Source organism: Sinocyclocheilus rhinocerous, unplaced genomic scaffold (assembly GCF_001515625.1).
Source record: "Sinocyclocheilus rhinocerous isolate Xijiao unplaced genomic scaffold, SAMN03320098_v1.1 scaffold507, whole genome shotgun sequence".
Taxonomy (NCBI): Eukaryota; Metazoa; Chordata; class Actinopteri; order Cypriniformes; family Cyprinidae; genus Sinocyclocheilus; species Sinocyclocheilus rhinocerous.
This window is the reverse complement of record NW_015649561.1, coordinates 873963-895266: the sequence shown is the minus strand read 5'-3', so window position 1 is coordinate 895266 and position 21304 is coordinate 873963. Positions and strand designations below refer to the sequence as shown.

Here is a 21304-nt window from a genome sequence, read left to right as displayed (position 1 = left end):
ATAGCAGTCCGTGATCCATAATCCATAATAATGCTTCCTCCAGTAAAAATTGAGGTTTTAAAACTTGTATTTTAGCCATAAGCAAGTTTAAAAATAAAAACGTCTTAATGATGAATTTGTTTCTTATAAACACACAGCTTTCCACTTCACAAGATGTTAATTGATTGACTGGAGTTGTATGGATTATTGTGATGTTTTTAACAGCACTTTAAACTCTTATTCTGATGGCTGATTCGCCTTATTCTGATTCACCCATTCCCCAATTTCTCTACATCTGTTCTGATGAAGAAACGGACTCCTCTACATCTTGGATGGCCTGACGGTGAGTACATTTTCAGCCAATTTTAATTTTTGGGTGAACTATTCCTTAAATATATTTATAGAAAACAGGCAGTTTAATAATAATAATAAATAAATAAACTCTTTACACCATGCATTTACAACTGAGAGGGTTAAAATGGGTTGTTGAGATTTTGTCGTACACATCAGCGATGATAACCAAAAATAATTTGACCATACATTTTATTTTGATGTTGTTGATGTGAACATTTCCACTAGTCCAACTCTGTAAGGATACATGTAGTCATATGTAACAGTTCAGCTGAGAATATAATAAGACAGCATATTTTACATTGTATGCTCCTTAAGAAAACAGCATGATGCGTTTTATGATGGGATTCCATTGAAGAGCTGTAGACAGTAATTGAGTCCAGCTCCACCCAGTGGAGAGAGTGTGTGTTACACAGCAGCTTCTTGTCAGATGAGTGAGGACACAAACTGCTTATAAAGCTCAGTCAGTCCAATAAGATCAAACTCCCTTTTGAGGTCGTCAAGTGATAAAATGTCTTTTACTTCAAATGTAGACATCCTAAAAAAAAAAAAAGTTGGTGGGGCAAAAAGTCAGCTGTGATACAATGAACAGTGGAGTAAATATAATACACAAAATATCATACAAAATGTAAAAAGATGTGTTTAAAAAGTATGCAGGGCATATGCTTACAATATCTTCTCTGGCTGTGGAATCTCACACAGGACACTCATCATCTTTTCCTTACAGCGTTTTCCTGAAGAATCAACATCAACTTTAACCGTCTTCTGAAGGTGGATGTATTCCTACAGAGTCAAATTAGCATGTATATTATGTCATCATTAGAATGAAAACACAAATGAAAAATCAAATCAAATACTCTATAAACAGCCAGGAATCACATGATAAATGAATAATAATAAAAAAAAAGGTTTAGCAATTATGTGCTATAAAGATGCCCTGAAAATCCAGTGATGGCTTTGGTATTTACATTAGTTACTGAATCAACTGTCTGGGAAAATGAAAATCGTATTGTTTAGGAATATGTTCTGTATGATTTTGTACTCATACTTTAATATTTTCCTTTCTTCCTTGCAAAAGAATCAATATTGGCTTCCCCGTAAAGAGTCTCCCAGTGAGACACAGCTCTGAAGCCCATTTTTCGATCAGTTTGATGTATTTTGCTTTGGACCTCATGTGATCTAAATGTAGTAAAGCAGTCCAGGTTTCTTTTGTAGATTCTGGTCTGATCTCCGCTGAATCGCAGCTTGATGTTTTGGTCAAGTCTGAGAAGTTTTCCTGAAGCCACAGGATTAAGTCGTGGAGCATGGGCTCTGGTGGAAGTGATCGTGCTGTTTCCAGTAAATGCAGCCTCAGGTCTTGACACTGTTTTCTTGATAAGTGGCTGGAAGCGATGCTGACATCTGGAGGGGTGTGAGGGTAGTCAGGACAGATGTGGAATGTAACGGCTAGTGGCGTCTTCTCATTGTTTCTTTCAATCAGTGTGTGTATGCGGTAGACGATTCCCCTCTCAGCTGCATTTAAACATAACATGGCATGAGATTTAAACAGAACGGGGAATACAATTATGGGGTTAGAATTTTTTATTTGTCCATATAAATAGATTATGATCTACAGATTGTTTGTGAAACTCTTAACATATATTTGTGGACCTCGTTCTGTTTATTGGTGAATTGTTTATTTTGTGTGACTCTCTTCAAATTTATATTGTGGATTACAATCTGTTTATCTGGAAATATGACATAGTTCTATCTCCATTTAATACAATTGATTCAATATTCATTATACATAACTTGGTCATTACAAGTTTACATTACAACGTTACAAAAATGTACCACAGTAAGTTTTCATCAAAAGACCGTAGTCACTAACGTACAGTTATTATTACTAATGTAAACCAATATTATCAAATGGATCTACTTCAAACTGTGTAAGATACTTTCTGAATCTTTCGGTATTTTATATAACAGTGGCATATAATACCAAGTTACCACAACTTTGTTGTGAAGACAATATAAACACACATGAACTGTAACTATAGTAAGAATGGTGTAAGAGTTATAAATTCCAAAGACTCACGTGACTCTTCTAACAGCTCGAATTCGTCCGGTTCACAGTATATGGCAGATAAAACGGACATTTCATCATACGCTTCCTTCGACATTTTTGCAGTCCATGTAGGAAACTCCACATTATGATTTAAAATGTTCACATTGTAACGTTTACATCTGTCCGGTTATTAAACTACTTTTTTTATATTCCGTGTAGAAACACTACTATAGAAATCCAGTTCCGCCCGACAACGTGTTGTGCATAAAGCACTTTTCAACAGTTATATGTGTGTGTGTGTGTGTGTGTGTGTGTGTGTGTGTGTGAGAGAGAGAGAGAGAGAGAGAGAGAGAGCGAATCAATACTCGTTGATTACAGCGTTGAAATAAGATGAATTTAATGAATTTACACACCAACATCAAGCATAAATGGTCTTGTTTGACTGTATTTGATTTCAGTTCTGTAGAGTAAATTATTTCTGGTATTTTGTTTTTAACAACATCATTTTAGTTGTACATTCAAAAAAAAAATTTATGGACAATTTTTTTAACAACTGACATCATGGTAAAATAAATATAATTGATAAGCAAGAAAGCAGCAGTAAAAGGAAAAACTTAAAAATATGTATCCGCCTATTTACATTCATTGGATTCTGTCATTTTGGATGGTTAACATTGTAAATATTTTAAAATAAAACAAGAAAGCAAAATGTATCTGTCAACATTCGTTTCTAAAGTCAGACTTTACATTTTATTTTCACACTTCAGAGTGCCTTCATAACGCTACTAAAAGATGTTTTGCTACTACTTTTTTAATTGTATGACACTGTATGCCTACAACAGCACACAGTGCCACTATAGCAGCTTTTGCAATTAGCATTGTCTTGAAAATATGCACATACCAAATTCACGACAGGAATACAATGATATAAGGTAATTCTGGATTTAAACAAAGAACATCATGTCAAAAAAGCTTCCGCAGACTAAGCTATATAAATATCAATTTCTAAAGATCACAAAAGAAAATTTATGTGGAGGTCCAGCGCCACCAGGCCACTTTCATACGGTCCCAAACAGCTTCTAAGGAATCAAAGGCTGGACGCACGTCAAGGATAGTGTGCTTGGGCACCTGGCCTCCATCATAGTAGTCTATCACATATCTGACCTCTTTTCCACACCGGTCAATAATCCAGTCGTGCCTGTCAAATGGTAGCTCATGCCTACAACACAGAACACCAAAAGCAACTTATAACTGAATTGCCATTCCACTTATATTTTCCTGAAGATGATCACAGAAGTTTTATGCATAGAAAAATTAAGCAAAAACATCAAATACATTTTATTAAGAGATGCGATGACTTACCCCATCCAGTGGCGAAATCTGGCTCTGGGTGAAAAGCCTTTTGCTTTTCCACCAAACCGTAAAAGAGAAGGTCCGCATGGGCATTCTCTGTGGTGGAGGACAACAGCAGAACATCAGGACTCATCTACTTTATGACATGTGAGGATGCACAGTTGCTTTTAAAGCAATAGTTGCTTTTAAATGCAATATTTGCTGAAAATGTGCTGCTCACCCTCAGGGCATTCAAGATGTGGATGAGTTTATTTCTTAAGCAGAACAGATTTGGAGAAATTACATCACTTGTTCACCAATGGATCCTCTGCAGTGAATGGGTGCCGTCAGAATGATAGTTCAAACAGCTGATAAAAAAAAAAAAAAAATCACAATAATCCACAAGTAATCCACATGACTCCAGTCCATCAATTAACATACTATGAAATGAAAAGCTGGGTGTTTGTAAGAAACAAAACCATCATTAAGGAGTTTTAACTTTAAACTTTTGCTTTAGGCCAATATACCACTCCATAATCCATAATAACACGTCCTCCAGTGGAAAAAGTCCATTCCCTTTTGTTTTCTTGCATCAAAATCTACCAACATATTAAATTCACAAACAGTACTGGATCTGTGCATATTTTTCTCCTGATTCAGATGAGATCACTTTTAACTAGAGAAAGGAATATTATGGACAGAGGACCCGTATTTTAGATGGACACGCAGCTTTCACTTCACTAGATGTTAACTGATGGACTGAAGTTATGTGGATTTACTTGTGGATTATTGTGATTTTTTTTATCAGCTGTTTGGACCCTCATTCTGACGGCACCCATTCACTGCAGAGGATCCAACGGTGAGCAAGTGAAGTAACACGACATATATCCAAATCTATTCTGATGAAGAAACTCATCTACATCTTGGATGGCCTGAGTGTGAGTAAATTTTTAGCAAGTTTGCATTTTTGGGTGAACTATTCCATTAACATGTGACTTACTTCGAATGGAGCTTCTCCCATCTCAGGATTTCCTGCCAGGCTTGCTCATTATTCTGGTTGTGAATCCTAATGATGTTTCTCATATCTTTCTGGTTGATGTCACCATTGTTCCAGCGCCATCTGTTGAAAGTTTGAGTCATCACGAAGCAATAAAGTTGATGATACTATATGTTTCTGAATCATTATTGGACATATACAGAGCTCCGTTGCTCTGTCTTTTATATTCACCATTAGAACTCACCCCTTCCTCAGCATGGCATTCCAGAACATCTGCTCTGAGGGATAAACCCACTTCTGCTCAGATCCACCACGAGGGATGGTAGATTCCTCTCTTACAACAGAAAGGGGAAATGGTTGACCAGATGAAGGTTGCTGGTTAGGTGGTGGCATCTATAGAGAACAGTAAATAAATGAGGCTAAATGGTAGAAAGGGGAAACTCACTACATCTAGGCTTCTAGGTATTAGGTAACCAATTTCAAGAGGGCAAATTACCATGTTTGCTGGATTGATGTCAGACATTGTGGGTTTAGCCCCATTGGCAGCTCTCATAGGACACTCTACAAATTCATAAGCCCTGTCCTGATGTGCTGGTACATCTGGCACATTCTTTAGCTTATCGCTTGCAGATGCCTGATGCATTGGACATTCTGGTGGAGGGGCACCTGTTGAAAATATTAAGGACAAAAACTAAGGAGAACATCCACATATTTTTGATGTTTATGTATATGAGGGCTCCAACAAGTAATCGCTAAAAAGAACCTTCAACCCTGCTCCTGGAGGGCCACTGTCCTGCAGAATTTAGCTCCAACCCTAATCAAACACACCTGAAGCAGCTCATCAAGGTCTTCAGGATTACTAGAAACTCATAGCCAGGTGTATTAAAGAAGGTTGGAAATAAACTTTACAGGACAAGTGGGTAGAAGATCTCTGCATACAATTGATGATAATTAATCATGAAAATAATCGAGAATGAATTTGATTATCAATTAATTATGTATGCATGATGGGAACAGAAAACATCTGCCAATCATGTCACTTTACAGCAGCAAATAACATATTTCTATGAACAATGCACACTCATACGTTAAGATTTTTAAACTAGCTTTAACTTCTACTTTAAAAATGGTAAGTAGTCAGTTTTTTGTGCTTTAGAAGGTAGTGTTTATATTTAATCCTTTGTGCACACAATTTATAGCAAACCTACATAGATACATTCACTATATTAGTTTTTTTATTGCCTTCAAACTGCACATTGTTTGGTGGACAACATTGGTCAGGATATAGAATAACATTTTGTAAATAACAGATTAAAATTTTAATGTTGATTAAAATTATTATTAATTTGATTAATTTAATTGTTCATTTTTAATGTATTTTTTTATTTAATCTGGTTAATCAAATAAATAACATTATCAAAAATAATCTTTAGTTGCAGCCCTATTGCCTATGTAAAAAAAAAAAACTGTACTGAAGAACTAGTGTCATACTTTTATTAACATCTCTATGCATCGGACAGGCCTGTGGTGGTGTGCTGCCAAAGTCTGGCACCATGATGCCCTCTGCCTTCACTGTAGGACTGGACATAGTGTCTCCCATCAGCTTCCCAGACAAAAAGATTAAACAACAGTCAGTTTTGAGTAACCTTACATTTTACATTGTTGCTGTCATATATAAACATGCATGCAAGCATGTATAAAATCTTATAATGGACTTAAAATGCTTTAAGTCTATCAAATGAGCATGTTCTAGCATTAGTAAATGCAGGTTTTTGTGAGTCTGCATGACTTTAAGTGGCATCACTTGTTCTCATTTTTGTCTTGAAGTTGCAAACTGTACACCTGATTGACTGCTATGTTACTGTGAATATACACTGAAGATCTGACAGCCACATTCCTTTCTACCCCAGCACCATGGACTTCAAGATCAAACGTTATTGATATCTGAAGCATTCACTACAAAATTATGCTTTTGGGGAATTGTGCAACAAATGTTACACAAGACACTTATAGAACACACAAGCATAAGATAAAATAATGTTCCTGTATGTCCAAATAGCGTTTTTAACTGCTTAGATCGTTCATATTGCCCTGTGTTAAAATTACATGCGAACGATATTGCTGAAGAAAGATTAACTGCTATATAACAGTAGAGCACACTTACCACCCACCTCTACTGTCAATGTCGTTCACTAGAATCATGCCTCATATCCCATAATGCTCTGGGTGATTGCATCACGCCGTGTGTGTGTGGCACGCTCGGATAGCAACATATTGCCCTGTGTTAAAATTACATGCGAACGATATTGCTGAAGAAAGATTAACTGCTATATAACAGTAGAGCACACTTACCACCCACCTCTACTGTCAATGTCGTTCACTAGAAACATGCCTCATATCCTATAATGCTCTGGGTGATTGCATCACGCCGTGTGTGTGGCACGCTCGGATAGCACCATGCACACTGCCCCCTAGAGTATTGGAGAGTTTAGATTTGTATTTTAATTTATTTAAATATGACAGTTTCTCGTGTAATTTAGTTTAAGGTACAACATGAATCGATCATTTAATTAAATTATTATTCACTAAATATTTTGAATTTTCCGGTGACAAGTATAGTGACTCCGCACAAAAAAAAAAAGAAAAGAAAAAAAATATTTGTTCAGTGTACTTTAGTAATGTATCATTATTTATAATTTATTCAAACTCAAAAGTGACTGACTTTTCAAGTGTGATTGAATCATTATGCAGAAAAGCAGCCACACGTTTTGAAAGATAGAGTGAACGAGAATATTAGAGTCAATTCAGAGAACAGTGTTGCTAACTCAATTCACCTGATGTGTGTACTGCTAGCATCTGTGGTTTCCTCTTTTTGTGAAATTTGGATGGAAAACGTGTGCCTTTTTATTGTCTGAGTCACTTATCAAAAGTTGCTAAAACTTAAATAAATGTTAAAAATTGCTAAACATGTTGCTATTGGTGCTTTTGGAAGAAAACGTTGCTAAATTTAACAACACAATTGCTAAGTTGGCAACAGTGTCAGAGAAACAGACATGACCCACTTAAAAGATTTGTTCAAGAACACAGATTTGTTTGTTCACAAACGAAACAACACTAGTGAGTAAAATTGCTTGTGTGAAGTGAATTGTCCCTGTAAGTAAAAATTTAAATAAGAGAATTGGCTTTGTTCTTTTACAACCTCATGCACTATAACGTATTAAAACTAAGTTGTTTATTCAAATTAAAACATTATTGTCACACCACAGAAACACGCATCTCCGGTCACTTACATGAGCATTGACATCACAGAATTTGTAGAAATCCATTCCAGTTGGAATAGCTCATACACCTTTTTCAAGAAGCATATCATTGTTGATTTTAACCACATACATAACTATTAAGTAAATAATGATAAATAACCTGAAAAGCCTTACCTTATTGAAGCTTATATAGGCTAATAGTGTCATTATTCCAAATCCAACCAACCACATATTACAAGCAACAAGCTTATACACGGCTGCATCAAGTTATAGATTTTCAGAAACACATATTATATAACATTATTGTGTCACCTGATACATTTTCCATTCCAGACATATATAATACTCTCCATACATAGTGTTCTCCATATATGCAATAATTAGACATGCATGGTTTCTTGAGTATGACATCCTGCACTGCTGAGCTGCAAAGGCAGGATCTTTCACCCATACATTTAACATTTCCACTACATTTATAATGGCCATTTGCTCTATTTGCATAACCCTATCCATATTGTCAAAAAGTCAAAACGTTGGTCTACAGGCACACACTGTGTATCTTTGTGGAAGTTCAGATGTGCTGTTGCTTGTTTATTTGCATTCATAAAGACAAGTTGGTTGATCATAATAGCAGCTTTACAATAAATAGTGCAACCACAACTGTTGTCCTGATTGTACATGTGATCAGTCTCATGCCTCTTAATCACCTGATTTCTTAAAATGTAAAGGAGCGCCTGTGTTTGAATTCCTCCAGTTGAGCCCATATTTGAAGATGACATCATGCCAGTCATTATTAATGCAATAAATGGTTTCTCACAACTATGATGCCCCAGCATTACAGCAGCAGGAATAACAAAACATATACATGGCATTTGCACTCCAGCATCAGGTTGGACATGAAAGAGATGGAAGGTTTGTGTGCTGATGTGTTCATTTTCTGTCTGTATCTCCATGTCAGTCTGTCTTTCTAGTTTCCATCTCAGTTCCTGTTTTTCTCGACCAGGCCGAGCGAAGGACTTTGAGACATCCGCGGATGATTCTGCGCATCCACATGATGTTCATAACATCCAAAGACACGCTGGAAATAACCCAGGCACTGCAGCCCCCCAGAGGTAACCGGTAGAAGTCCTCCGTACCAAAGACCGAGTACATATGGCTGTAGTAGCCTGGAATGACTGCGATCCTCACCAAGAAGAATGTAAATGCCATGGCGACACCATTAACCAGACTTGGTTTGGAAAGTTTGTGGTAGCCCAACATGTGAAAAAAACAACTGAAAGACGTCAAAAATAATGCAATTAGAAAATGAGCTCATGTAACAGTTGCATTGAATGCTTCTAGATGGATTTTTAGGTAATACTTACCGCTGGTTCACGAAGGGGGTGGAGAATTCTGAAAGCAGGCGGAAATTAGCAAAGTAAGGCAATATCCCTTGACTCTGCAGAAGAAGAAAAAAAGAGCACAAAATAACCTTGGAGATCTTGAGGAAGTAATTGTACACCAGACCAGCTGAAAACAACTTACCAGCACATAGTAGTATGCATAGAGAGCAGCAAAATGATGTATGACAAAATATTTCTCTCCAATAGACTCCCATGAAGTAAACATGAGAAGGAGATCTGAAAAAGAAACATTTTCTTTGTGTATCCATCAAGCTAAAAGCGAATTCTCATTTCACCTTAAATACATAAATGTACACATCTTAATCAATATTTGCAATCAATAAACAAAAATTACTAATTAAAGAAGCAGTGAAACCATTTTCTGAAAATATTTCTATGAAATAATAAAATATCGCAGCTTTTTTTTCTTTATTATGGTATCAGGACAATTGTATTTACTTTATACCCCCAAAATTTATTTTATTTTATATCATTAAAGAGGTGTATTGAATAATTTAAGATTATATATATATGATAAAATCATGTACTGCAAATTATAAATGTTTATAATATTCACATTGAAATCTAATGAATTAGTTTTTTAGATTTTGTTGAAAAAATAAAAATAAATGATTACTCTGAAACATATATTAAAATATTAAATTAAATTTTAATTCAGAAATGACAAAAATGCCCATCATACAAGAAATGTATTCAAATCATGTATATGAACTTTTGCATCAATTAATAGATATAGCATCACATCATTAGCCCTCCACCCACCTGAGATTAGGTAGCCTGAGGTAACGGCCACATTTAGCTTCACCAGTGTGGCATCTCCCCTGTAAATACAAATTAGAGGTTAGATAAGAAAAAATAGTGTTTGTGAGTCCACCAAAAAACATCAAGTTCAGTCTGTACTTTCTAGAGAGAAACTACACTATGTTGCATAACAATTTGCGCCGCCACATTTGTAAAGGATTGCATCTTCAAATCCTCACCAGACTGGGTCTTTCTGGATAGGTTCATCAAAGATATATATGTAGAGACAGAAAAGTCCCACAACCAAGGCATGTACTGTTGAGACGGCCCTTTGAGAGAAAAAAAAACACAACAGTGAGAGTTTATAGATCTTCCAACTTTAGTTAAGAGTGCATAATAAAACACGTGCTTTTAGAAGATAAATCTGACACCTGGAGTTCCACTCTGTCCTTTGTGTAGGGCTGAGCCTCAGGAAGCCTTTGCAGAGCTTCTCAGACACCCAAGGGCTACCTCTGTGGAACAGCCACTGGAAGCCCAAGAAGCTCCCTGTTACAACCATCAGCACCTGCAGACTGAGAGGCTCCATGCCTGCTGAGCCCTAGAGAAAGAAAGAGACGAGAGCCAGACGGCGGCGAACGTTCAGCAATAACTCTCCCATTGACAAACACATAATGATCCCCCCCACTCCACAGCACTCTTTAACAAAATCAAATGTTTCTTACTCCAGACCAGTTGCGAGCATAAAAGCCCCAATCATCACCTGAGCTGCCGCAGTACCTCTCTACTGCCAAGTCCCCCAGTATACAGAAGCATTTGCATATGTGCTGACACAGCCGTCCAGAGGTCAGCCGACACAAACACGTCTCAGATTGCTCCATCCGTGATTTATAGGAGCCACGCGTGGCTTTTGTGCCAGTCCCAGAGATCTCGGTGTCCCGTAGGAAACAGCCGATTGTGTGGGTTTGTGCTGCATACACTAACTTCTATGCTGGCTGAGGGGAGCGTGTACATGTTACTCCGGCTATACATTTCTGCAGTATGGACACCGATCGAAATGAAACAGCAGGAAATCAATGCGTGTGATCAATGTGGCATTGTTATGGTCCATTGGGACACAACCACTCCCCTGCTTTGTCCTCTTACCCTTGAAAAAGGCATCAAACTTCAGTGCTTTTAGTAACTGATAGTAGGAGGAAGGAAGTCAAGCCGGCGTGACCTTGTCAGATTTGAATTCTACTGTTTCTCTGAAATGTACAGTTACATTAGAACATGCTTTTATCTGAAGTGACTCACAAAAGAGGAACAAAACCAATTTGTCAAGGAGCCAACAATGCTTGTAATATACATTGCCAGGTGTATTTGACAACTAGATTTGGAGGCAAACTAGAAAAGAGGAGAAATGCAATGTAAGTGTGTATGTACACTTTATATTGCACAGTAGGAGTAAAAGAGCCAAATAATCAGGTAACCAAGCAGTAGGACATGCTATCTTTATCATTTTCTTTGTCAGATTCATTGATTCAAGCAAATTCATTTTCTCTTGCAACAGCTCAATCTGTCCTGCTTCTCGGTGACTATGAAATGACTGCATGCATCCTTGAAAAAATAATGAAGTCAACATATAATGCATGATCAGACTTACCCTTTCCGTTACGAAAGACCCATGTTGAACTGGCCATGGAGAGTGTGCATGAACACAGCTGGACACGAGGATAAATGCAGGGTTTAAGAGATCTGTGAATCTCAGGTGTTCATCTAGGGGAGGATGGCGGAGAGATTGCGAATGCAAATCCAACAGCCTTCTCCCCTCTCCACTCTACACATTAACTCAGTAAGTGCCTTCCCTTGTATGCAGCTGCCCAGTGTAATTTTATATCTCTGAATCCTAAATGAACTTCATGGCACAGAGGAACCACTAGATGGAGTGAGACGTCCAACTGGCTAACTTTTTTTCTCTTCATGGTAGCAAAAGAGCTTGTGTTAGACCAGGAGAGGGTGGTTGATAATGTCCAAACAAGGACACTATTAGTAAATGAATGTCGCATTTTTAGCAAGGGCAGCCCTGTTGTCCTCAATTTCCGGAATCCTCAGCCTGACCTTCAGCTTAAACTAGATCTATTACCAAACAAAATAAACCCTAACCTTATTTAAAATAACTCCAACAGTAACACTGCAGGGTTTCTTGTATTTAGAGGCATAATGGAGCAAGTTTAGGGCAGAGCGGTTAGTCTTGTCCTGCAGCTTCAGGTAATAACATCCCATCCCCATCTAAAGCACAGTTGTTGTTGTTGTTGTTGTTGAGTCTGTCTGCATGTTGTGCCTCAGGGATGGAACAACGAGGCATTCCTGTTTGATGAACCGTTCGCCCCAGAAGAGTTCTGCTCATGGAAAATAAAATGGATGTTCTTGTACCTAAATGTGTATTGCAATAGAATATATTCTTCTCACTTTATCAGCTCTGGGTTATAACAGGACAATGGAAACTAATAGCAAACCCAGTGCTTGCTGCAGAGGCTAAGTGAAATTAACTCTCCAGACACTTTTACTGGAGACACAGGAACATGGGGAATTTCTGTTGCTGACAAAACATCCCTTTTCACGTCTCGCTGAGTGAAATATGAATGGTTTTCGTGTAACCTGTTGATTTACTGGAAGTCTGCAAACATATCCTGATAAGATACTATAATGAGTTTAAACATATTAATCCATTTATAACCATTGAGTATGTATGCCAAATGCTCTTCTGTTACTATGAAATCCCTTTTCAACCACATAAGAAAATCATAATTATAATTATGACATAAAAGGCTGAAATTATGAGATAAAAAGATTTATGAAAAAAACTAAATTTTGACAGAAAATGTGACAGTCAAATTTATGAGTCATAACTATGACAAAGTCGAAATTATGAGATAAGTCATACTTTAATGATATTTAAAAAAATAAATTATAAGCTTGAATTTCTAACAGTCATAATTATGAAGACTGAAATAAGTCATTATTGCATAAAAAGCTACTTTAGACTTTCTATCTAATAATTATGATTTACCAAAGCATGTTTGTTTTTTTATGTGGTGGAAATTGGCTTACATTACTGATATAAATGTGATACTAACCCATATGCAAATATTAATAGTATTACTCGGGGTTAACCACAGTACTGTTATGAAGTGGAAATAGGTCTTGTGCTTTTCCTGTCTTAAACCAAAAGTCTGGGAACAATCACTTACAATGGCAAACACACCTTGTTTTCCGACAGTTTCTTTGTTTGATCACTATAGTGATGGGCTAAACACGAGCCCACCATATCATTAGAATGCATGTTTTGACTTGTCTTTAATTAATTGCCAGTCTTGAAGCATGATGGTACTTTCCATTTTCATTATAAATCAGGGTGGCTGAAAACAGTTTTGTACGTCTGCACTGACACAACATCTTTCGTCTTCAGAAGTGAAAGACATTTCAGATGATGATAACAGACTAAGTAATTAAGGTATAACATGATGTGGCATTGAATGCTGAACCCAAAAATTACCAAGGAGGAATTCAAAAGAAATGTGCTTAATATCTTGGATGAATTCTTTCTGGCATTGGGTCTTTATTGTTGTTTCCTGTTAATGGACAGCAGTGTCTCGGGACACAGAGGCTCAGGAAACACATGGTGAGGAGGCTGAAAAAGTAATAAAATCAAGGCCTCGACCTCCAGATATTTATTCAGCATGTGTTAAATATCCTAAATATGCAAATGTTGATAATAAATTCATGATGAATGATATTTTATTGTTTTGACCACTAGTACTAATAAAAGTACCATCATGAACACGGCTTTAAACTAACATTGTTTAGCCAAATGATCAGCCTCCTCATTTCCTTTCACACCTATATGCGATGGTACCCACACGAAATTTACCAGAAGTCCATACGGTCTTATTCTAAAAAGACTCTGCATTACTTCATTTATCATGTCTTGTCTTGCTAATGAATTTCCACTTGACAAACTGTTTAGTGCTGAAAGAGAATCTGTGCATATCACTGCCTTTGTTGGTTGTATTTCTTCTACCCACTGAAGTGCTAGTAAGATTGCTATTAGTTCTGCAGTAAATACAGAAATATGATCTGAAGTTCTTTTTGACATTTTAATTTTGAATATGGGAATATATACTGCTACAGCTGTTTTCCCAGAGTCTGGATCCTTTGAACCATCAGTGTATATTTGAACAACACTATAATATGTAAGATCTATATATTTCTGTACAGCTGAACTTTCTAATACACTTGTTTCATTGTTATGTTTTTCTTTATGCAACTGGATATCTATCAAAGGCATTGGGAAAAGCCAAGGAGGAATTGCTGACCTAGCCACAGTAGGAGCAATATGTATATTACTTAAACCCATTTTCTGTGCTTCCTCATTGGCCTTCCATCCAAAGCTTGATAACTTTTTGTACTCATATTCCCAACAGTCCTTCAACACCATTTTGACTGGATGAACGTCCGAATGTCCTTTTATACTTATCCAGTACCTCATCCTTAACTTGAGCCTACGAATTTCTTGAGGCATCTCGCCCATCTCTACCTGAACTACTGATAATGGGGACGATCTAAAAGCTCCGCAACAAATTCACAATGCTTGTGATTGTATTGCCTCTAATTTTAAAAGTTGTGTTTTAGATGCAGAGCTATATACCATACTGCCATAATCAAGAGCCGATCTTATCAGAGCACAATATATTCTTTTAAGGGACTGTCTGCAAGCTCCCCAATCAACTCCTGCTAGACATCTTTTGGACATTAAAGCATGTCAACATATTCTGTTACACCAAATACACAAAATAATGATCTTTAAAAAAGCATCATATGACCCCTTTAAGTGTTTCTCTATTTGTTTTATTTAAATTATTATTTCCGTTACATATCATTAATTTGTATTTTATAATTCTGTTTTAATATATTTTGAAGGAATTTATAATTACAAGAATTCGTACTACGGTGAGGGATAGGTTATGAATATTAACGGAGTCAGCTGACGTTGCTTTCAGAGCTGTAGAGAGAGAGAGAGTTGTGACAACTCCGTTTACTCCAATGGACCAGTTTTTTTTACAGCAATGGCGGATCGTGGAGCCGCTCAATAGTTCCCGGAAGTTAGCGCTCATACTATCAGCGCCGTAGAGATGCAGCAGAAGACACTGCTGTGATGAACTTTTGAAAGGTATGACATTTATAGAACAAAATAGTATATTATCAGCACAGCTAATCAAATTACCCTGTGCATTAAAACAGATGATTATTAGATTATTCCTCACTTAATTAGTAGATTTACGGGATGTTATTCATTCTCTTCATGCAGTTTCATCCATCGTTGTGTAATTTAAAAGTGATTTTGCTGGTGGGGAGCTATTAAATAGACTTAGATATATTGCAAAGGATGCAGATGGACCAAAGTGAGAATGAAAAGTTTAATGTAGGTGAGCAGTTTTCATTTCAGAATCATACTAGGCTAAATGTCCAAAAATGGATTATATACCACTACTATATTATAGAAGTAATTACAGTAAACCTGTACATTATTACTGTATTTTATACTTAAACGTCTTAGCTACTAAAGAAGCACTGTGTTGAAGGAGCAGATGCCACAGGACTGCAATGTGATGGAGCATCACTTAACCATTTCTCCTGTGTTTTTCTCCTTCGCTATCTTGCTTTCAGAACAAGAACCACCTGAAGACTGTAAAGAGACATCACCCTCACAATGAGTCTCTTCACTGTATTTCAATTGCCCGCTATGAACTTCCTGGAACTATTTGAGGTCTACGTGAATCACGTGACGATCGAGCGTTTTGGACTTCCGTTGACGCAACTCTCTCTTTCCATGGCTCTGGTTGCTTTGTTGCTAACATCTGCCTTTTAGCCAATCAGTAAGGTACACTATGTTGCGTCACGCAACCTAATTAATATTCATAACTCAAGTCTTCGCCGTAGTAGAATTCGTAAATTCGCTCAACCTCAGCTCAGACCTTCTGCTGCTCTTTAATTACTTTGCTGAACAGAAAGAGTTCAGTGCATCCGGTCAGCTGGGGCAATCGGCTGTCATATTTGACTAGCCTAAACTCACATATCTGTGCAAAGCATCTTTTCTCGAACAAGAGAAGCCAAATTAGAAACCGGGGTATTTCTGAATATTTCTTTGGTGCGAATCGACGTGAAATAAAAGACAATGACTCAGTTCAACAAGGGCCCTGCATATGGTTTATCTGCTGAAGTGAGAAGTAAGGTAAGGTTTGAATGGTTTTAAAGTTTGTGTACTTTAACGCCGGTTAAACGACGAAGTGGCGTTTAATGTTTCTTGTATTGCACCGAAATGCTTGAATTCAATTGCATGAAAGTGTAACTGTTAACTGTTTCACTTTAGAATGAACTGCCTAGCATTTCAGACATCACAGGCAGGTTCATAAACAAAAACGCCGCATATAATTTAGTACTAAACGTACTTCTGATGGCCAAATGCACTCTGTAGGTTTTCAGAGAAAGCCATTGTTTCCTTTTCAACTGATTCCTGTGATTTGATACTTCTGAGATTTTGGTTTTAGGGTCGATGCATCCTTTTTGTTTTACTACTCATTTATTGCTTATAAAAGACGAAGGCTCATACTTTTGCACGTAGAAAGTAGGAAATAATAATCCGTGTTTCATGTTGCACTAACCGATTTATCAATGAATGAAACTTTCTTTTCTTTTTTTATGCGCGCGACGCGTTTCGCTTTTCACGCCATGTTGAGATGCTGTTTGTCATTTTAAAGGCACAAAACCTTACATTTTATCACTGCAAATGAAGTTTACCGTGTGTTATTCTGGCTGATAAAGCTTGCCTGTTGTGTTGGTGGGTCATGGGGTCTTTTGTTGAGTTCTGGGTGGAGCTCCAGTTTGAGAGAAAGCAGCGCTGCTGCTCTCGGTAGTCGGTACAGAGAAACGCAAAAAAACAGCAGTAATACCAATTAAACAATGACATTATCAGCCTAAATAAGCGACAGTGTGTGTGTGTGTAATAAAGGTTTAGTGAGGTTAGCGATGTAATTTGTTCTGCTTTGTGTGGAGATGTGTTATGGAAACTTTAGTCGAGGTGATGCGCGTGCAGCATCTGTGATTTTAAAACGTACTTTCGTTTTTAAAGGACTATATTTAAACTAGTATGGGTGTATAACTGAATTTTACCTACTTTTTTTTTAGTTAAAACCTCTGTAGTACCTATTTGAAAAAAAAAAATGGTTCGTTGTCAAATGGACTTTTAATGTTGTAGCCTACACAAACACTCACACACAAACGGGGGTTTTCTCAGGAAAAGGGTTAAATCGTCACACTAAATCACACTGAGGCTTTTCTTTTGAATGCATTGCGCCCCATCTGCAGTGACTGATGTTTTCTTTTATTATTATTTTTTATTATTATTATTATTTCTTCATGTTTAGATTCCATTCTGTGCATTATTGTCACAAACGTAGCAGAACTTATTACATCAAAAGTCTGTAAAACTGTGTAGGCCCCAAACATAGCCTATAGTTCTAGAAAGTATAGTATTTTATTTAATGCCATATGTTTTTCCCCCATGCAAAGTGACCTATAGGCTACTAATGACAGTCCATCTGGTGCATCGGAGATGAACGGGCTTGCTCAAGGACATCAATTCTACATTCACACAGCTAGGCTTGAACCTGCGGCCTTTTTATTAGCCAAGATCTTTAACCATTAGGCTACAAGCTTCCTTATTGTTTTAATTGGTTATCACATCGAAAAGCACACAGAAAACGAACCCCTCTAGTGTCTGCGGTTGGTCATTTTAAGTCTATTCAGCAGTATTTCCATCACACCATGTATCTCATTATGAATGTGTGTTTAGTCAGAATGAGTGGGAGGGTGAATAAACAATGTAAACTGCAGTGGGGTGATGCTTCCTTGAATCCTGTGCCATCTGCAGAGGTGTGAGGACATTTGACCCCAGCTGACTTTCATTAGCACTTCAGTTGCACCATGCAAATATCTGAAGAGAGCTTACTGTAGGACACTTCATTACTGACATATTTTCTGTGTAGTTTACTTAAACTCATATTTAATACTTGACAGTTACTTGATTTGTATGATTTGGCAGGAATGTCTCTGATTTTGTACCACTTTTCATTAAATGTTTCATTGTCAACTTTTGAAATCACAATTTACTGATTTGCAGTCATGTTTTAATTTAAATACGTAGAATATATTGTACAGTACATAAAATGTATAAAGTATCTTAGAGTGACACATTGTTTTGAGATGGAATTATTTTATAATGTGAGGAAAAAGAGAGACCGTGGAGTGATACAAGAGACATGAAATTACCACAAATGCATGCGGTTCAAAAATTTGGGGTCTCTTAAGATTTTTTTATTATTATTATTTATTACTTTGTTTTTGAAAAAAAGTATCTTCCATCAATCCAGCATTTATTTGATCAAAAATACAGCAAAACAACAATATTGTGAAATACTATTGCAGTGTAAAATAGCGTTTTTATGTTTTAAAATATTTAAAATTACATTTATTTCTGGGATGCAAAGCTGAATTTTCAGCATCATTACTCCAGTCTTTAGTGTCACATATAGGCTAATCCTTTATAAATCATTCTAATATGCTGATTTGCTGCTCAAGAAACATTTCTTATTCTTATCAATGTTGAAAACAGTTGTGCTGCTTAATATTTTTGTGGAAACCAAGATTCATATTTTTCAGGATTCTTTGAATAGTCATTAATTTGAAATAGAAATCTTACATCGAACATTATCTTTCCTGTAACTTTTGATCAATTTAATGCATCCTTGCTGATTAAAGCCAATACTTTACCAAAATGGTTTGAACTGTAGTGTAAATTCACATATAAATGCAGAGTAGACTGTTCTCCTTGCTTTCCATTGTTTCAATGTGTAGTGGACTAGTGGGCAAGTTATGCAAACATATCTTGTAGTCTGTATATACATCTGAGACCTCGCTGCCACATTATTTGGTCTGCTGGACATTTCCAGAGCAACAGGGTGATTAATTGATCAGCAGAAACAGCTGTGCTGTTCACCAAGGCCTCTCACAGCATTAGCTCTTTCCTCCAGCAAATGTGTAACTGGATTGTTGACAGGACTAGAGCCCGACTGATATGGGTTTTTCGGGGCCGATATCGATATATCGGCCGATATTCTTTGTGTATATTATAGTACAGTACCAGTCAAAAGTTTGGACACTTTCCCATTCGTGGGTCCAAACATGTGACTGGTACTATATATAGAATACAGTATATACATAAACACATTTTTTTGAAATGATCACTCAAATGTGGTGATCAAACACTTATAATGACGTGACAAAGATACGTAATGGAGGCAGGGCATTTAACAGTTTAACAAACTTTATTATCCAAAATGAGTCTGACATGAGTCTGATGATCAGCGAAGAGTTTCTTGACACGTCCAGTTGAATCAGACAATAGAAGAGAGCATTATTACAGCCGTCTGTTATTATATTGGTCTGACTCTGGAGCATAGAAAACAATTAAAATCCACACGATGCGCATATTCGCTTCGCGTCTGGTGTGAACACACCATAACTCCCTAACCCCGGTGGCTATCGACGCGGGGGTGGTCTCATTCGAAAGCGGGCCTCTAGACGTACACTCGATTCGCGTTCAAGAGGGTTCCTCGAGCTGAAGGGATCCCCCGAATTTGGTGCGGATTCGCCGCGCCGTTACGGAGATATGGCCGTTCAAAGTTTCAATGGTTTTCCATAGACTTAAGCTTTAAAGCGTTTCATCCAGGTCGCCAGTAGCAAACAACGGAGCGCACTCTGCTGGACAAACTAAGTAATTACACCATTTCAAGCATTTTATCTGCGTTATATGTTCTGTAAAAAAAATACAGGCGGCATATTCGCCCGATACCGATATATCGGCAAAACGATATATCGGTCGGGCTCTAGACAGGACCCTTTCCCTCTGTATAGCTCTGGCTGAATTCCTTATGTACTTCCTGCAAGTGTTTCTTTTTTTTATTATTATGTACTGTTTTTTCCCCCCCCCGCATGATTTTGTCCATGAGGCCAGCAGAACTCCCAACATGTTGTTCTCACATGGCCAAATACAGATGTTCTCCCTGTTTTCTCGGTCTTTAGGAAGTTCACTCTCTGCTCTGGGCCGATGTGCTCTATCTGAATGTCAGAGAATGTACCAATGCACTCCTACATGTTTTTTCCTTCCTTTTCCTTAAATGCTCTAGTACACATTCAGGAACACAAGCTCTATTGTGCAGAAAATTGCAAGTGGACAGTTGGATGTGAAGACGCCACCGATATCCTAGTTGCAGAGCACCCAGAGATGATAAAGGACTCTGAGAGGGATTCATGGGAGATCTTGTTGCGCTCATCAACCTAAGCTGCTGCATGTGGTTTTTGAACCTTCTTTTGGGCCTCCACACTTTTTGTTGGCCTTTTATATTATTGGGACTTTTTCAAGTTAGAAAAAATATATTGTTTTATTCCAGCAAATACTCTCTGGTGAATACTGTATACTGTTGCTTTAAAGTAATTTCTCTCTTCCACTGTAATGGTTCTGGTGCTTTTTTGAGTATTATGAGAAGTTGAGAAGATACTTAAACTCGGGGTGCACCTGAATTAAACATGGCCAATGCCAATAAATATTTTTATATCCATTATAACAGTTCCACAACAATTAAATGAAAAATAAAAATACTATAATCTATCTGGTTTTAAATGCACCAAGTAAATTTAGGCATCACAACATTATAATGTACAGTATGAAAGATGAATGTTAATTTTGAGGTTTTCTGTAGATTACATTTAAGTAAGTTAGAGTTAGATGATACAAAAGTAATATAAATGTGAAATTAGGGAAATTGAGCTTAAATAATTATCCAATATTGACTAATATAGTGAACTTAAACATTAGTTACGTCGAGGGATGTAACGATTAACCGAGAGCCGGTTGAAAATCGATTCAAATATGTGACGATTCAAATCGGTTGAGATGCTAAACAAATCGCGATTCATTTAGAGGTAGGAGTTTATAAGAATCCATGTCTGCGGGGAACTTACTGTTTTTAGAAAAGTCTAGAAGGTATTATTTTCTTTTCCTCTTGCCTCTGTATAACGCATATTAAAGTTCATAAGT

At 37.0% G+C, this 21304-nt stretch overlaps 4 protein-coding genes across 8 annotated transcripts in view; 1 reads left to right on the top strand and 3 right to left on the bottom strand.

Moving 5' to 3' along the window:
* Nucleotides 1–516: 516 nt before the first annotated feature.
* Nucleotides 517–2612, bottom strand: rwdd3 (RWD domain containing 3). The gene is made up of 4 exons (XM_016515423.1): nt 2408–2612; nt 1379–1842; nt 1001–1113; nt 517–868 (listed from the first exon to the last, which is right to left on the bottom strand). The coding sequence occupies exons 1-4, from the start codon at nt 2490–2492 to the stop codon at nt 757–759; spliced, it is 774 nt and encodes a 257-aa protein (XP_016370909.1). The 5' UTR covers nt 2493–2612; the 3' UTR covers nt 517–756.
* Nucleotides 2613–2947: 335 nt separating this feature from the next.
* hccsa.1 (holocytochrome c synthase a) lies at nt 2948–7155 on the bottom strand. Of its 5 annotated transcripts, none has more exons than XM_016515420.1 (7): nt 7066–7155; nt 6198–6309; nt 5203–5372; nt 4951–5099; nt 4710–4829; nt 3740–3826; nt 2948–3596 (listed from the first exon to the last, which is right to left on the bottom strand). In XM_016515420.1, exons 2-7 carry the CDS (start codon nt 6304–6306, stop codon nt 3404–3406), a joined length of 828 nt encoding a protein of 275 aa, XP_016370906.1. In that variant the 5' UTR covers nt 6307–6309; nt 7066–7155; the 3' UTR covers nt 2948–3403. The 5 variants fall into 5 exon arrangements, with proteins under 5 accessions (XP_016370906.1, XP_016370904.1, XP_016370905.1 ...); XM_016515418.1 differs by having other exon boundaries at nt 7059–7154; XM_016515419.1 differs by lacking the exon at nt 7066–7155 and adding an exon at nt 6871–6931.
* An 818-nt stretch (nt 7156–7973) lies between these two features.
* On the bottom strand, nt 7974–17069 carry LOC107710631 (transmembrane protein 56-B). Its single transcript, XM_016515458.1, has 7 exons — nt 16948–17069; nt 10542–10708; nt 10350–10439; nt 10132–10190; nt 9491–9585; nt 9331–9404; nt 7974–9239 (listed from the first exon to the last, which is right to left on the bottom strand). The coding sequence occupies exons 2-7, from the start codon at nt 10694–10696 to the stop codon at nt 8921–8923; spliced, it is 792 nt and encodes a 263-aa protein (XP_016370944.1). The 5' UTR covers nt 10697–10708; nt 16948–17069; the 3' UTR covers nt 7974–8920.
* LOC107710630 (calponin-3) overlaps nt 16033–21304 on the top strand; it is a 12525-nt gene continuing 7253 nt past the window's right edge. Inside the window, exon 1 of the mRNA XM_016515457.1 lies at nt 16033–16381. Coding sequence (XP_016370943.1) covers nt 16325–16381 — 57 coding nt within the window. The 5' untranslated portion in view covers nt 16033–16324. The remainder of the gene's footprint in view (nt 16382–21304) is intronic.

Excerpts from the sequence above, each read along its gene's own strand:
- hccsa.1 (XM_016515420.1), bottom strand. The coding sequence starts at position 6,306 with ATGGGAGACACTATGTCCAGTCCTACAGTGAAGGCAGAGGGCATCATG. Across the intron at positions 4,830-4,950 it reads AATGCCATGCTGAGGAAGGG|ATGGCGCTGGAACAATGGTG; the intron begins GTGAGTTCTAAT and ends AACTTTCAACAG. Across the intron at positions 3,827-4,709 it reads TGGGAGAAGCTCCATTCGAA|AGAATGCCCATGCGGACCTT; the intron begins GTAAGTCACATG and ends CCTCCACCACAG.
- rwdd3 (XM_016515423.1), bottom strand. The coding sequence starts at position 2,492 with ATGTCGAAGGAAGCGTATGATGAAATGTCCGTTTTATCTGCCATATAC. Across the intron at positions 1,114-1,378 it reads GAAGAAAGGAAAATATTAAA|GAATACATCCACCTTCAGAA; the intron begins GTATGAGTACAA and ends TTGACTCTGTAG. Across the intron at positions 869-1,000 it reads CCACAGCCAGAGAAGATATT|GATGTCTACATTTGAAGTAA; the intron begins GTAAGCATATGC and ends TTTTTTTTTTAG.
- LOC107710631 (XM_016515458.1), bottom strand. The coding sequence starts at position 10,696 with ATGGAGCCTCTCAGTCTGCAGGTGCTGATGGTTGTAACAGGGAGCTTC. Across the intron at positions 9,586-10,131 it reads CTCAGGCTACCTAATCTCAG|ATCTCCTTCTCATGTTTACT; the intron begins GTGGGTGGAGGG and ends TTTCTTTTTCAG. Across the intron at positions 9,405-9,490 it reads ATGCATACTACTATGTGCTG|AGTCAAGGGATATTGCCTTA; the intron begins GTAAGTTGTTTT and ends CTTCTTCTGCAG.